A 17,372-nucleotide genomic window follows, 5' to 3' on the forward strand; every position below is an offset into this window, starting at 1 on the left:
TATGGTAAAACAAAGTTATTTAGCAACTAATCAATGACTAAATTAGTAGACAACTATTTTGGTAATCGATTTTAATCGATTAATTCGATTAGTTGTTTCAGCTCTACAGTCAGCCTCCCCCAACACACACACACACACACACACACACACACACATACACACATAAAGCAAACAGTTGGTTTACATAAATTTTAAACCTTACAGCTTGAAATTTTGAAAGCAGAAGTGCCAACATTATATTTATTCAAATTCAAGTGTGGTAGTGCAGATAGGTTAGCAACATGTCTGGTTACCTCTGCCAAGGAGGTTATGTTTTCGGTCGCGTTTGTTTGTTTGTCTGTCTGTTTGTCAGCAGGATAACTCAAAAAGTTTTGAACGGATTTTGATGAAATTTTGTGGAGTGCTTGGAAATGACAAGAGGAACAAGTGATTAAATTTTAGTGGTGATCCGGATCCCGATGCTAACACGTTAGTATGTCTATGGCATTTTCAATGTTAAAAGTTAGCATGAAACAGTTGCAGCTGTCATCACGTTCGGGTGCATTTGTTTTCAAATTGTAATATTTCTTAAATTTATTTTTGTTTATATATTAATAATCTAATGATTATTATATACAATTTTAGAGAAAGAGACAAAAAGAAATAGATCACTGTGCCCAGGAGGGAATCTCTTTTGGGTCAGTGACCCTATGGCCTTATTTAGAGAAGTGTTTCATAAATGTTAAAAAATTCATATATTTGCAGTTTAGTTGAATAATAAATTGAATTTTGTCTCATTTGTTTTTGTCTATAAGCACATGCAATACCAATATCAGTGCTCAGAAGACAGTAGCTTCTGGGAAAGGTGCAAGTTGCAATAAACTGTGATGCCAAGCGCTAAGGATACATGCTATCCAGTCACAGCAGATGAAACTTTTTTACTACTGAGCAAACATCATTGTTAGACTTTTTTTTTAGGTTCAATGATTCCACGGCGTGTAGATGTTATGGCGTCAGTGACCCCATGGCCTTGGCGGAGGTTTGCACTCTGAGTGCTTCTAGTTGTTTTTATTTCGAAATACATCAGAACACACACAGAAAACATGCTTTAGTGAATATCTCTTAATTGCTTAACCAATCCATCAGTAAGCCATGGTACAAATTGAGGAGGGGTACTTGGCGCACATATGTGCAGTCCAGTTTCGATAAAAAGTTACTCAAAAGTAATGGTTACAAAATTGATTTATTAGTTTTTCTTCAGTATGTCAGGTTTTCAGTGAATCCCGAAGCCCAATCTTGAGCAGAGTTTTGCATTAGAAAATTGTTAAAATTATTGCATAATTCTTTCAAAGGGGCTCTTTTCTGTTCAAGTGTATGAACAAGTACATGCTAAATAATTCTGTAGAAGAGCCATTAAATTTGAAGAGTAACTACTTCCTGGGAAAGTGAGCAAAGCCCTTCACCCTTCCCTGATTCAACTTTATTTTTCTGCTTGTTTTTGTATGCGAGATATTTGAGCAGCAGTTTGTGTAACTTGCTTCTCAGATGGAATCTGTCGCTGCTTCTTCTAGCCCTCAGTTGCCAGGCAACAACCTAGTCTTATTTTGAAATCCACACAATGGTAAAAGATCCCCCCCCCCCCCCCCCCCCCCAAAAAAAAATATTTTCATTATTTTTTTATAAGTGATTTCATCATTTTCGCGATGATGGCAGTCCAAGCAAACCCACACCACATGCAAACGTGTGCTGTGCGTGAAACATTTGTGGCAAGACGAGATGAAGCCATATGGTTGAAAATGCCTTTACTCAAACATCACAGTGTCTTGGGATTTATAGGGAAAACATCCAGTCATGTTATTTATTGAATGGCAACACCTTAATGTAATCTTCCAGTCTGTTTTTCTGTTTTTGATAGATTGCACAACCCACATTAGATTTTGTCTTTACGTAGACTGTAATTATAATCCATTTATTTTGAGGCTCTTTTGGTTAAATGTGCTAGTTTAGTAGAGGAACACATGGCTTAACAGCTGGCAACCATTTCAACCAAATACAACTTAATCTCCCCTGAGACGGACTTTGCATAATGCACAATGGGCACTAGAGGTCTCCACTGCTCACTGGTCTGACAGCATGTTGGGGTGCTTTGTTACAACCCATTAGGTTCTTTCAAAAACGGCTGGAGTGGGAGTGGCCAAAGACCTCATGCTCGTTGCATTTGTTAGACCTACACTGTCCAGCTGCCATGACTTGCATTGTTCTTGGGGCACAGGTGGATCATATTTGCCGTTACCCATTTTGTTGGTTAGGGTTGTAGCTGCATTGGAGTTGAGGTTGCAGCTCACAGCATAATAATAAAATTTCTACTAGAGTGTGACAGTGTTGGCTGTGAATTTGTAGTAGATGTGCTGTTAGAGCTTCAGCTAATGTATATTTTCATAATCGTCCAATCTGTTATGGTTGATTTGTTAATTTAGTAATTCATTTAGAATGCCAGTAGTTGATTTATTCTGTAGAATTTTTCAAGGAACATTTGTTATAGAGCCCATAACACCAACTTCAGATTATTTAGTAACTTATTTATTGTGTGTGTGTGTGTGTGTGTGTGTGTGTGTGTGAGTGAAGGCTTGGCTTGCAATAAGTGGGTTCTAGTTGTGAATGCATTTAATTTTGCAATGATATTTGAGGTGTCTGGTGTCTTTCCAACAAGAAGCATGAGTTGCACTGTGCAGATAGTGTATTGTTCATGTATCTTCTTTTGAATTCCTTGTATCAGCTGTTTTGAGTAATGAAAATTATGCTAAATGGAAAGGACTGTCTCAAAATCAACCTGTTTTTACTTCCTCCAATGAAGCTGGGTGGAGGTTATGTTTTTGCCCCTGTTTGTTTGTTTGCCTGTCTGTTTGTTTGTTATGGAGTTAAAATTGTCTCATTAATATTTGTAAATGCACACAGGGTGATCTACAAATAATAATTGATTTGCAAATGTGTTCAGATATCCACAAATGCAAATTTCATGTTTGTAACTTGTAAATTGGTCTTTGCAAATAATGTTGTATTTGCAAATATAAAACTTAATTTGTAAAAAAAAAAAAAAAAAAAAAAAATTACATTTGTAAAACTGGAAATTGTATTTGTGAATTGAGTTTCAGCATTTGTGGATCACCAATTACCTGCATTCATCCCTTTCCTCTGCAACGTCATTTTGAGACATTCTTTTCGCAAACACAGATCTACAAACAAATGCCGACTGATTTACAAATACACACTCATGCACACTGGATATCCACTAGATGGCAGTGTGGTTCCATTCATTGATGTGGCAAGGTGAAACTATATGCTCCCGGATGACTCTTTAATCGTGATCGTTACTGAGTGCTTATTTTAAAGTGTTCTTTTTTTATGACATCATGCAAGTTTTATAAGTCTGCGGACGCTGATCTGTGTAGATGCATATCTGATCCGCGGAGTTTCGAGAATAAATGCCACTCAAAGCCTGGCTGTTGCGACAGTTGTCGTAAAGCAGGACTGGTTGGTTGCTGCGGTGACACTGTGTGGTTCCTGTGTGATGTGTGATGTTCCTGTGTGTGATGCTTAGCTAAATGTAGCATGTGTACATCGCAAACTTTTAGAACTTTCAAGTTTTTAAAAGAAGAATTTTGCAGCATGTCTGTGACAAGGAGCACACACAGGCGCAATGTTGTTTAATACGCTTATTTGTATGGAGTTAAAATTGTCTCATTAATATTTGTAAATGCACACAGGGTGATCTACAAATAATCATTGATTTGCAAATGTGTTCAGATATCCACAAATGCAAATTTCATATTTGTAACTTGTAAATTGGTCTTTGCAAATAATGCTGTATTTGCAAATACGTAAAACTTAATTTGTAAAAAAAAAAAAGTTACATTTGTAAAACTGGAAATTGTATTTGTGAATTGAGTTTCAGCATATGTGGATCACCAATTACATGCATTCATCCCTTTCCTCTGCGACGTCATTTTGAGACATTCTTTTCGCAAACACAGATCCACAAACAAATGCCGACTGATTTACAAATACACACTCATGCACACTGGATATCCACTAGATGGCAGTGTGGTTCCATTCATTGATGTGGCAAACTGAAACTATATGCTCCTGGATGACTCTTTAATTGTGATCACTACTGAGTTTTTAAAATGCTTATCGCAAAGCATTCTTTTTTTATGACATCATGCAAGTTTTATAAGTCCGCGGACGCTGATCTGTGTAGATACAAATCAGTTTCCTTGGATCCGCGGCGTTTCGAGAAGAATAAATGCCACTCAAAGCTTGGCTGTTGCGACAGTTGTCATAAAGTGGGACTGGTTGGTTGCTGCGGTGACACTGTGTGGTTCCTGTGTGATGTGTGATGTTCCTCTGTGTGATGCTTAGCTAAATGTAGCATGTGTACATCGCAAACTTTTAGAACTTTCAAGTTTTTAAAAGAAGAATTTTGCAGCATGTCTGTGTCACGGAGCACGCACAGGCGCAATGCTGTTTAATACGCTTATTTGAACCACTCAATGAATGGAACCACACTGCCACCAGTGTGCATGAGTGTGTATTTGTAAATCAGTCGGCATTTGTTTGTGGATCTGTGTTTGCGAAAAGAATGATGTCGCAGAGGAAAGCGATGAATATGTGTAATTGGTGATGCACAAATGCTGAAACTCAATTCACAAATACAATTTCCAGTTTTACAAATGTAATTTTTTTTTTTTTTTTTTTTTTTTTTTACAAATTAAGTTTTATATTTGCAAATACATTATTTGCAAAGACCAATTTACAAGTTACAAATATGAAATTTGCATTTGTGGATATCTGAACACATTTGCAAATCAATGATTATTTGTAGATCACCCTGTGTGCATTTACAAATATTAATGAAACAATTTTAACTCCATAGTTTGTGAATAGCCTGGCGCCCCATGATTTTTTTTTTTTTTTTTTACTGAAGTTTATATCCTGATAGGCAAGAACTGATTAAACTTTCAAGGTTGTAGGTCAAAGGTCAGTCAGGAAAAATCTTGGAAAATTGGGGAAAAAATTCCTACCTTTAACATTGAACAAATTTTAAAAAATTCATAACTCTGCCAAAAAAGATCAAATTTCTTTAATATTTGTGAGCATTATGTAGGATGATATCCTGTATCAACAGACATAGTTTGATTTGGATCTGATCCAGATTGCATATTTTGTGGCCATTTAAATTTAACATTGAAAACCCTGTTTAATGTATATTTTACATTATATCGTAGTCAAACATGTCCCAATCGCTCTCATATTTGAAGGTGAGATGCAGACTGGCATTCACTATCACCTGACAAAGTTTGGTCTGGATCTGATCTGGACTGTGGATTTTGTTGACATTTGAATTTAACATTGAAAAGCCTATTTGGTGTAAATTTGGCATTGTATCACAATCAAAAGTGTCTCAGTCACTCTCATTTTTCTGTTATGGATTTACCTTGTTTGTCTTCCAGTTATCTGTTGGAAACCAAGTCCCAAAAAATCAATGACAAATTCTTCATGGCAAAGATAACCAATGTCTTGTGAAAATTATCTGAAAAAGAATTCAGAAACTGAAGAAGCTGGAAAACAATAAAAATAAAAACACCACAAAAAACTTTGATTCAAGTGCATGAACTAAATACATTCTCCTGTCATTTGTTCACATCTAATTTAGCCACTTCTAACAGGACTTTGACCTTGAAAATGTTTTCCAAGTTAAAATTTTGTCGAATTAGAAACTCGTGTTGGTGGAGGTTTGCGCTCTGAGCACGGTGCTCCAGTTTACTTAATTATTTTATTTTATTTTTGTTATTTCCAGAGTTCTTCTGGAGTCTCGACGTAAGTCTAAGAAAATTACAGCCAGGGGCATCTTTCCTGGTGGCCGAGTGGTGAGAGGAGTAGACTGGCAATGGGAAGACCAAGATGGAGGCAACGGGAGGAGAGGAAAGGTGAAGTATCATCCGAGTTGCTGTGTTTTGGGAAAACAGCGTGTATCATTTTCCCTGCACTTGTAAAATTTAGATGAGCTGGTGGCTTAGTCCATCCCATCTAGCGTGAGTAGACAAAAATGCAAACAACAATTAATGTTATAGTCTTGCAACTAAACTAAACAGAGCACACAATGACAATGAACTAATGAAATTGTAGTGAACTTTAATGCACCATATCGATCCAAAACCAATGCTATTGTGGTTATGCAATGTCCATGAATGTGTCTGCCACTTCCTGGCTGGTTAGTGGATGTTTGATTGATTATGGCAAATTAGGAAGAGCTGTGATTCAGTTTGCATACAGTAGTGTTCAGAATAATAGTAGTGCTATGTGACTAAAAAGATTAATCCAGGTTTTGAGTATATTTCTTATTGTTACATGGGAAACAAGGTACCAGTAGATTCAGTAGATTCTCACAAATCCAACAAGACCAAGCATTCATGATATGCACACTCTTAAGGCTATGAAATTGGGCTATTAGTAAAAAAAAGTAGAAAAGGGGGTGTTCACAATAATAGTAGCATCTGCTGTTGACGCTGCACACTCAAAACTATTATGTTCAAACTGCTTTTTTAGCAATCCTGTGAATCACTAAACTAGTATTTAGTTGTATAACAACAGTTTTTCATGATTTCTTCACATCTGCGAGGCATTAATTTTGTTGGTTTGGAACCAAGATTTTTGCTCGTATACTAGTGTGCTTGGGGTCATTGTCTTGTTGAAACACCCATTTCAAGGGCATGTCCTCTTCAGTATAAGGCAACATGACCTCTTCAGGTATTTTGACATATCCAAACTGATGCATGATACCTGGTATGTGATATATAGACCCAAGACCATAGTAGGAGAAACATGCCCATATCATGATGCTTGCACCACCATGCTTCACTGTCTTCACTGTGAACTGTGGCTTGAATTCAGAGTTTGGGAGTCGTCTCACAAACTGTCTGCGGCCCTTGGACCCAAATAGAACAATTTTACTCTCATCAGTCCACAAAATATTCCTCTATTTCTCTTTAGGCCAGTTGATGTGTTCTTTGGCAAATTGTAACCTCTTCTGCACAAGTCTTTTATTTTGATCATCCTGGAGCTGATCAATGGGTGAGCCTTTGCCATTCTGGTTATTCTTCTATCCATTTTGATGGTTGTTTTCCGTTTTCTTCCACGCGTCTTTTTTTTTTTGTCAATTTTAAAGCATTGGAGATCATTGTAGATGAACAGCCTATAATTTTTTTGCACCTGTGTATAAGTTTTCCCCTCTCCAATGAACTTTTTAAATCAAACTACGGTGTTCTTCCAAACAATGTCTTGAACGTCCCATTGTCCTCAGGCTTTCAAAGAGAATAGCATGTTCAGCAGGTGCTGGCTTCATCCTTGAATAGGGTCACCTGATTCACACCTGTTTGTTCCAAAAAATTGACAAACTCACTGACTGAATGCCACACTACTATTATTGTGAACACCCCCTTTTCTACTTTTTTTTTACTAATAGCCCAGTTTCATAGCCTTAAGAGTGTGCATATCATGAATGCTTGGTCTTGTTGGTTTTGTGAGAATCTACTGAATCTACTGGTACCTTGTTTCCCATGTAACAATACAAAATATACTCAAAACCTGGATTAATCTTTTTAGTCACATAGCACTACTATTATTCTGAACACTACTGTATATCTTATTTGCCGCCTGCTGAACAGTGTGCATGTCCTGTGCTTGTTAGTGTGCTCTGCCTGCCCGCACCCACCTTCACATCAACAAACGGCTTATGCCAGCAACTGCAAGGAGAGACATTATGCCAACTACACGGGTGAATACAGGAAAAATATACATCAGATCAGGAAATGAAAACCACAATTAAAAATACATAGAATGTGTGGCTGGGGATAGTGTCAGAACATTTTAGCGGTACTGCAAATGAGTGAAAACTCAAAACACTGTTCAAGAACGATACGTAACCTGTTTCGAAGCATTGTTTCAGAGACCATGTCAAACAGAATGACATTTTGAATACTTGTATCTGTTGGTTGAGTCACAGCTGTGTACACCCAAATCAAATTATGAATGTCTTATTTAAAGGCTACTATCAATCAGTACATCGTTTGTACACGCACTAGCATGTACATGCCATTGTTAGAAAAGGGACATGTAAACAAGCTTCACCGCACCGCCATGTGTTGGTCAAAGATGAAACTGTACGGAAAACTTCGTCCAGGTTTTACATTTACAAAGAGCAGATTTTGAAAAGTTAATATATACGATCAGTTTGATTCCAGAAGTTGGTGTCTCGCCACACAGACAACATACAATGTACAGTACACAATATACAGTTATTTACAGACAGGACATAATATAAAACTAATTTCCATACCATATATTGAGGAGAAACCGTGTACTCAGACCTCAACTGTATGCTATTTCAAGGAAAGAGCAAAGTGAATGGGATGGCTGTTCTGGAAATAAAATGCAGGAAATAAACTTTGTTATCAATTAGAGACTGTTACATTCCTTTCAGACCAGATGTGGTCAAGTCATGTGCACCAGGAGCTGTATTGGTTGTTCAAGTCTCACCCGTGTTTTTTTTAATCAAACGATAATAAATCACCATCATGCCATCTCTGTAGAATGTCCCTGTTGATTAAGCATATTTTACTTTCTTGTCATACTTTAACAGTATAAGGAAACAGTTCTACTCCCCCTGTACTTTGATTTATTTTTACAAAGGTGCCACCACAACATTTTTTTGACTTTTTATCATGTGTGGATGTGATGAATTTTTAGTTGTTTTGTTATGCATGTCATTTCTTTGTACACATTCGTGACCGTTTTGCCACGAAATAGCCATAGATGCTGATACGGCATGAAATCATAATCTTCTATTAGTACTGCTGCTACTGCAGATCAGGTTGACAGACAGATTGCTATTTTTTAGTTAGTCTAGTGACGTCAAAAAGACGAACTCGTAAAATGTAAATGGACTGCAGAGAGAGAGAGAGAGAGAGAGAGAGAGAGAGAGAGAGAGAGAGAGAGAGAGAGAGAGAGAGAGAGAGAGAGAGAGAGAGAGAGAGAGAGAGAGAGAGAGAGAGAGAGAGAGAGAGAGAGAGAGAGAGAGAGAGAGAGAGAGAGAGAGAGAGAGAGAGAGAGAGAGAGAGAGAGAGAGAGAGAGAGAGAGAGAGAGAGAGAGAGAGAGAGAGAGAGAGAGAGAGAGAGAGAGAGAGAGAGAGAGAGAGAGAGAGAGAGAGAGAGAGAGAGAGAGAGAGAGAGATTGATTAAGGACCTTGCCCAAGGGCCCTTAGTGATTTTACGGTCAGGCTGGGATTTGAACCGAGGATCCTCTGGCCTCCAGACCAACGCTTTAACCACTAGACCATCACCTCCCCTAAACGTGACATGTTTCCCACAGTGTGAGGAAAAAACTTTTTTAATATTCATCCACTGATTTCTGTTTGTCTTCACTGAGACTTGGAGCAGATTTTCTTGCTGTAGAATATTCTTGATGTAAATGTGTCATTAGAAAGTAATACCACACTCTCTGCGTTTGCATTTGTTTTATACATTCTATTTAGATGTACACTGTAACTGTACCTTAAAGTGCTTGCATTTTGACTTTTGTCCTGACCCCAGAGGGTTCATTTTAAGAGTCCACGTACACCTTCATTTTGCTGTTATTTAACGGCATATCTCATTATGGTTTTATGATGCTGTAAGCAATAAGCTCTCTTGAAAAATGCTTTTATGTGTCTTCCAGTGTTGGCATTCTGATAGTATGGCGTGAATATTACCTCCTGAGGCCCATTAATCATTTACCACTGGAAGAGATATTTAAAAAAAAACTCCATGACTTAATTCTTGTGTTTGCTTAAGGCACAGCGTTTAATTAACAAATTCATTTACTGTATAGCAACTTGTTCTCATGATAATTTTCTTAATTGTACGCAGAAGTAATGCTTGCTGTTGTTTAAAAAAAAAAGTACATTGTCTCCTGATAATTGTGATTCTATCTTTCTGATTTTGTCATGTGTCATGCCTTTTCCTTAGAGAAGCTTGAAATTGACATTTTTCTTTCTTGGTTTGTTCTGCTACCACATCATTTTCTAAGTGATTTCTAAGGTATTTTCACACTTAAAGTAAACAAATAAATACATAAAAATTACATACATAAAAATAATAATTTTCCCTTGTAGAAGCACTGGTGTCTTGCTGCCACATGCCTAGGGTCAACCAAATAAACTAAAACAATAAAGTGCTGCTTCCCTTGTGGTCCAGGACACATTCCATGTAAATTCAACAATATTGTCCTCTTATGTTAGTTACTCAGAGATGAAACTAATGAATTTTGATATGCTAAGTACTATAATGGGTGGCAAGTAACAATGAACTATGTGCCCGAGTTACAGAATATTTGCTGTTATTTTTCCACCCACTTTTTAAGGCCCCGTTACACAGGTTGGCATCATTTGTGAATCCATTTTGCTTTATAAAACTTTGCTGAGATGCAGAATGGATGCCAAAACACCTTTCTGTGTAACTGCTTCAGCATCCCTTGTGCATCATGGTCATCGTGGGTGGAGTTGCAGCATTGCAGATCATGTCACATTTCCACCGAGATCTGCTGGTTTTTTAAAATCTATGCTGGATTTGAGCAGTTTGGCATCATCTGAAAGCATGATGTCATATTTCCTCACTGTCCGTGTGTACTGTGAGATAGATAAAGATAGAGGAAAAAATGAACTAAATATTCAATTATTCATTTTCCACACTCTGGATTTGTCTTGTGTGCAAGCGCATGTGCGTTTCCCTGTCATTCGTGCTGGTGGTGTCAGCTAAGTTGGGAGAAAAATAACATCATTGGATTGTTACGGTGCATCCAGAAAGTATTCACAGCACTTCACTTTTTCCACATTTTATGTTACAGCCTCATTCCAAAATGGAGTAAATTCAGTTTTTTCCCCTCAAAATTCTACTCACAATGCTTAATAATGACAATGTGAAAAATGTTTTTTTTTGCAAATTTATTACACATAAAAATAAATAAATAAAAAACCCTAAGAAATCACATGTGCATACATTTTCACACCGTTTGCTCAATACTTTGTTGATTCACCTTTGGCAGCAAGTACAGCCTTGTCTTCTTGAATATGATGCCGCAAACTTGGTGCACCTATCTTTGGGCAGTTTTGCCCATTCTTCTTTGCTTCATCAGGTTGGATGGGCAGCGTCGGTGCACAGCCATTTTCAGATCTCTCCAGAGATGTTCAATCAGATTCATGTCCGAGCTCTGGCTGGGCTACTCAAGGACATTCACAGAGTTGTCCTGAAGTTACTCCTTTGATATCTTGGCTGTGTGCTTAGTGCCATTGTACAGCTGAAACATGAGCTGCCGCCCCAGTCTGAGGTCAGGAGCACTCTGGAGCAGGTTTTCATCCAGGATGTCTCTGTACATTGCTGCATTCATCTTTCCCTCAACCCTGACTAGTCTACCAGTTCCTGCAGCTGAAAAACATCCTCACAGCATGATGCTGTCACCACCATGCTTCACTGTAGGGATGGTGCCTGGTTTCCTCTAAACATGTCGCTTGGCATTCATACCAAAGAGTTCAATCTTTGTTTCCCATGGTCTGAGAGTCCTTCAGGTGTTTTTTGGCAAACTCCAGGCAGGCTGCCATGTGTCACTCTACTATACAGGCCTGATTGGTGGATTGCTGCAGAGATGGTTGTCCTTCTGGAAGGTTCTCCTTTCTCCACAGAGGAATGCTGGCTGTCTGACAGAGTGACCATTGGGTTCTTGGTCACCTTCTTGACTAAGGCCCTTCTCCCCCAGTCGCTCAATTTAGATTGACGGCCAGCTCTAGTAAGCCCAGAATGAACCATCAGCCACAGGAAAAGTAGAAGGCAAAGCTCTCCACTCAGGTTTGAACTTTCAATTTCAATTTATTTTCATTTATATAGCGCCAAATCACAACAGAATTGCCTCAAAGCGCTTCACACAGGTAAGGTCTAACCTTACCAACCCCCAGAGCAACAGTGGTAAGGAAAAACTCCCTCTGAGGAAGAAACCTCAAGCAGACCATACTCAAAGGGGTGACCCTCTGCTTGGGCCATGCTACAAACATAAATTACAGAACAATTCACAGAACAGTTCACGGACAAATATACAAGAAATGCTATTGGCGCACAGGACAGGCATGCACAAAACTGAACTCCACCGTCGTCAGCTGACGAGCTCATTTTACGCTTATAATGACGCTTTATCAAATTAACTTTATTCATAAAAATCACAGCACACAGTTGGGTTGTCATGGCGAGGTCTGTGCAGTGTTAGTGTGTGGTTTGTGCAGTATTTGAGCATCCTCCAGCCTTGGATACTCTCATGCATTTGTCAGGTGCAGCGTCATACTTCATTGTGACCATGGAGATCATGGCATGTATTTTGTGACTATGGAGAGTGCCTTTTAAGGTCCTTGAGTGTGCTGTGCATTTCTACGGAGTCCTGAGATTCATGCTCGCACAAGCATTTAGCATATTTTTTTCTGCTATTACACTGTCGTAGGAAATCAGAAAAAAAAAATTAAGTTATGACCCCAAGAAACAAATCCTAATCAGGTTATTCCCTCCTTTGCTCAGCCCCAGGCTTAATGTCTCTTAGCGGTTGGGGAATAAATATTTGCTTCAAGTAATACTGCAGTATGCAGAACATCTGAGTGTGCACTGTATACATTTCCTTCTAATAAGCTTGTCAGTGACCTTTGTGCATTCCAGACACACACACGCACACACACACAGGCTGTTGTCATGCAGCAGTCATAAAACTGAAACTGACACCCTGAACCTGGCCAGTCGATATTGAACAGTAAGGTAGACTCAGTAGTATGAACAAAGGTTCAGCGTGTTGTGTTTCCAGGAAATGATGTTGGGCAAACTGCAGATTGGATGCGGATCCCATGTGTTTTTAGCACGTTTTACATAGGGTGCCCTTGACATAACTCCAGATGTATGAGTCAAATGTGGCACAGGTGGCCTTGAAATGATTCTGTTCAGAATATTTGGTTTTTACTGGCCATATGTCAGTACCTCCATTCCACTAAAATGGAATACATTTGTCATTGAAAAGCCATAAATATATAAAAAAATTTGTCTGTCTTGCACAGGTGACTGAGATTCAGGACTGGAGTGCAGCTAGCCCTCACAGTGCTGCGTACGTACTGTGGGACAATGGAGCCAAGAACCTGTATAGAGTTGGCTTCGAGGGGATGGTGAGCAGACTTCCAGTCCAACCCTAGCACACAGTCACTCCACCTCTCACACAGTCTTAAAAAACATCAAGCTGTCAGGTGGCTTTTGTGTTTCACTGCAGGCCCGTGGCTCTTTATTTTTGCTGCCAGACTTTTGTGAGAGCCACCTAACTAGCACGAGTCTGGCACCATTTACAGGCAGCTGGAAAGGGAAAGTATCTGCATGATAAAGACAACCTGTCCTGCTCTGCTTTTCAGTGGAATAGAATGAACGTGGAGGTCATTTTGAGAAGAGGGGGGTTCTTTGGGTTGTGGCACACAAGTTACATGGGTCTCAAATGAAAAAATTCTTTCTTATTGTTGTAAATGACAGTAACCTTAATTGTTTTTTTAAATACAGAGTAGGCCAATCAGGTTCCTCAGTTGTATAACAGAATTGTCCTTTGTTATAACTACTAATAGGCCAACATGGATTTAGATCACAATGATCTACATCATTGGCAGTCCTTGAATTAATAGAAGGAATCACCAGCTCCATAGATAAAAGAAATATGCAGCAAGGGTGTTCATTGATTTTAAAAAAGGCATTTGATACAATAAATCACGATATATTAATCAAGAAGTTGGAACGTTATGGTGTTGGGGGGGGTGGTTCTACACTGGATGAGAAGCTATTTAAAGCTGGAATATCGGCAATCTTCAATAGATAAAATATAGTCTGAAGTTTAATATATATAAACTACATCATATTTAGAACCTGTTAAAATTTTTTGGGAGTTTTTCATTCGTGGGAACATACATAATTTGAGGGAAATCCATAGCGTATTTCACCCCAGTGAACGTCAAAACCTGCAGACGAATTCTAGCCGGACGCACTTAATAACTCAGATAATTAGATAATAACACACTCAGATAATAACCATAACTGTACACCGTCAGACACCAGTCACCAGGCAACTCACCTGTCCAAAAGCAGCGCTGCAAATTCCTAGGGCTGTCACAATTAGGAATTTCTGGAGACGATTAATTGTCAGACAAATAATTGCGATTGACGAATATATTGTCTTTTTTTTTTTTTTGTCTTTTTTTCCCCTTTTTTATATTCTACTATTGTAGTATAATTACACAACTCTGGAAGAACGTTTGGCTTCTGAGTGGAGAAACTGGGAATGGTGCAACATTTTTATTTTTATCTTTATTTTACATACAGTCCCAACTTTTTCTGAATTGTGGTTGTTTCTGTTGCATTTCTGAAATTGTTTCTCCTCATCAGTCACGTTTTGTGCTTAAACACTGCATTAAGCCCATATTGAACAAATAAATACCTTTGGAAAGTAACAGCTGTTAAAGTTCAGAGTTCTCACCTGATTTTTGTGATCTGTGCATCTGAACATCACCACAGCTTCTCCATGTCAGGGTTTTTTGTTTTTTTGTGGCTCTGTTCATTCATATATTCTCATTTTTTAAATATGTTTTTAAAGCTATTTGACCATTTATTTCATCTCATAAATTCAGCATACGGCGCGCACATGGTGTGAACAGGACGGTAACGGCAGAATCACACCTTTAGAGAAAGTTCAGAGAGAAGTAAAAGCAGCTTCACATTTTAGTTTTGTTTTGTTAACATGTTCACTCGGGTTAAAATCCTCTCTCTGTTCCGCGCTCGATGCGCACTGATGGTTCTCAGACTGTAACGTGTTGCGCCTGCATTCAGGAATCTCCATCACGCACCCCCTCCCTCCCAGTCTGCAGCCTGTTGACTCCGTGCGCGCTTGCACACAGACACACAAACACACCAACAGCTCCGCATTTTAGACGGCTTTTGAAGAAGACGGCCACTGTTTTAATGGGCCGTCTTATCCAAACGGCAGGACGGATCGCTCTTCAGCCTCCATGTTATTGTCCCGCCTTAAGACGAGAGTGAGGCTGCAGCACAATGACATCAGATTCTGAGTCGTTTTATGCTTTGTGGATAAAATAAATCATTCACGATAATCGCGAATATGAAAAATAATCGCGATTAACGAATATTGTAATAATTGTGACAGCCCTACAAATTCCTCGTGAGTTTGATCGCCAGTCTTCTATCACAGTTGCTCCCAACGATCTCTTTGGTTCTCAATGGTCACCGTCGTTGAGCTTATCTTTTTCTCTCGCTCCAAATTACGTCTTTTCTTCGCACTTTCTGTGTATAGCCCCGTTTACACTTAGATGGTAAACTCTCCTGGAAGCGTCCCGGCAGAGATTTTGCCCCCTCCGGGCCGTTTTAGGGATCAAATGCTGTAGTTAACGCCTGCGCACGGGGCGTGGTTTGGTTCCGGCTTCACCGGGAATCGTCGAAAAAATTATTCAACATGTCGAATAATTCCGGGAGCGCTCCCGGAGAAGTGGCCTGACGACGGAGACAACGCGAACAACGGCGTTTGATATTTTTTAATCGTCGTGTCATCCCGCCCCTTCCTGTGGTGCCGCAGCTTACACCGCCGTAATTGGCGGCCGGCGTTGTATCCCTAACCAACGGCATGTAAAACGGCGATAGAGCCCACATCGGCGTCCTCAAAGGTGTTTTAACCGGTGACAGAGGCAGACAAAATGGCGGCGCTAGCGGACAGTACGCCGTTCTAAACGCCACCTCCCGGTTAACGGTGTTCCAAACGGCCGATAGGCGGCGATCAGTATAAAAACGCTAGCGTGCTGCATGCAGGCCTCTCACTCGCGGCCAGCTCCAGATATTTTTGCAGAGAAGCTCCAGTATGCCTCCTAAAATAAAATTGGCAGCGGCAAGGACTTACCAAGAGGTCTGGTTCAGAAGCAGAGGGTAGCCCTGTGGTGGAGACGAGAAACACGTTGAGGAGGGGAAAAAGGAGAGAAAAGAAAAGGCTGAGAGATGATCTACCCCATTAACCCCCATTGCCTGACATGTGTCGGATGCTACGGCGTCAAAACTCCGCTTTATTTGGCGGATTTAGCGGCGTTTTATCCACGTATTTGCGGCTAGTACGGCGCTCAAAACGCAGTTGAAATGCTCCACCCCTTTCCACCGCGAAAACAGCCGGCACTACCGCGAACTTCGGTCTACATACTACCCGCCGACAAAAACGTCTATGTGTAACCTGGGCTTATATCGCCGGTCTTCCTCGCTTTCTTCCACTTCTACTGTCTCTCCCCTCCATCTTGCCTTCTTCAGTTTTAAATTTCTATCCCAGCATGCATCACAGCTAGCGGTGAAATCCCCCTACGTGACCTGTGACGTCACCCCTATGGTGTCCTGGCTTTTGAATTTTTGGCACGTGTCAATAATTCAGAATTTGCTTCGATAGACGAATTTTAATCACGTTCAGACTAATATTTTGGGAATCCTTTATATTCACACTAACGAACAGAATTACTTTGTTCCCCATCAAAATTCTAACAATCGTCTCAATTTCAATATGCTTCCTGGCATTCCAGCTTTAAGCAATAGGCAGCAATTTGTGAAGATGGGTGACTTTCAGTCATCATGCTTGGGCATTGTTTGTGGTGTCCCCCAGGGGTCAGTGTTGGGACCTAAACGTTTTATTCTTTACATAAATGACATGTAATCTTTCAAAATTGCTGCAAGTTGTTTTGTTTGTTGATGATACAAATATTTTCTGTATAGGTGAGAATTTACAGCAGCTCGTGGAGGATATCACCTTGGAATTGACAAAATTAAAGAAGTGGTTTGATACAAATAAACTATCATTAAATGTAGATAAAACAAAGTTTATACTGTTTGGAAAGCATAAGGGGAATGGTGATTTAGGAATCATGATAGATGGTGCCAATGTGGAGTTACAGAAATAAAGTTTCTGGTTGTGATGATCCACCATAAGATCTGCTGGAAACCTCACATAAAACATGTTCAAGCTAAAATATCTAGAAGTATTTCAGTCCTCAACAAGGCAAAATATTTATTGAATTACAAAGCTCTACATATTTTATATTGCTCACTTGTTTTGCCATATCTGAATTACTGCGTGGAATTTTGGGGCAACACTTAGAAGTCTCCTCACTTGGACCATTTTATTTATATATATATATATATATAATGTACCCGTATACATGTACACATACACACAGACTTATACATACATACACACATAAATTTCTATCTAT

The 17,372-nt window shown here is 39.3% G+C and overlaps 1 protein-coding gene across 6 annotated transcripts in view; it reads left to right on the forward strand.

Annotated features, from left to right (window-relative positions):
• mib1 (mindbomb E3 ubiquitin protein ligase 1) overlaps positions 1-17,372 on the forward strand; it is a 143,105-nt gene that overhangs the window by 8,118 nt on the left and 117,615 nt on the right. For all 6 annotated transcript variants that reach the window (XM_034183879.1, XM_034183880.1, XM_034183883.1 and 3 more), the window contains exons 3-4: positions 5,837-5,966; positions 13,152-13,256. In XM_034183879.1, coding sequence (XP_034039770.1) covers positions 5,837-5,966; positions 13,152-13,256 — 235 coding nt within the window. The remainder of the gene's footprint in view (positions 1-5,836; positions 5,967-13,151; positions 13,257-17,372) is intronic.

This window comes from Thalassophryne amazonica, chromosome 12, assembly GCF_902500255.1.
Source record: "Thalassophryne amazonica chromosome 12, fThaAma1.1, whole genome shotgun sequence".
Classification (NCBI taxonomy): domain Eukaryota; kingdom Metazoa; phylum Chordata; class Actinopteri; order Batrachoidiformes; family Batrachoididae; genus Thalassophryne; species Thalassophryne amazonica.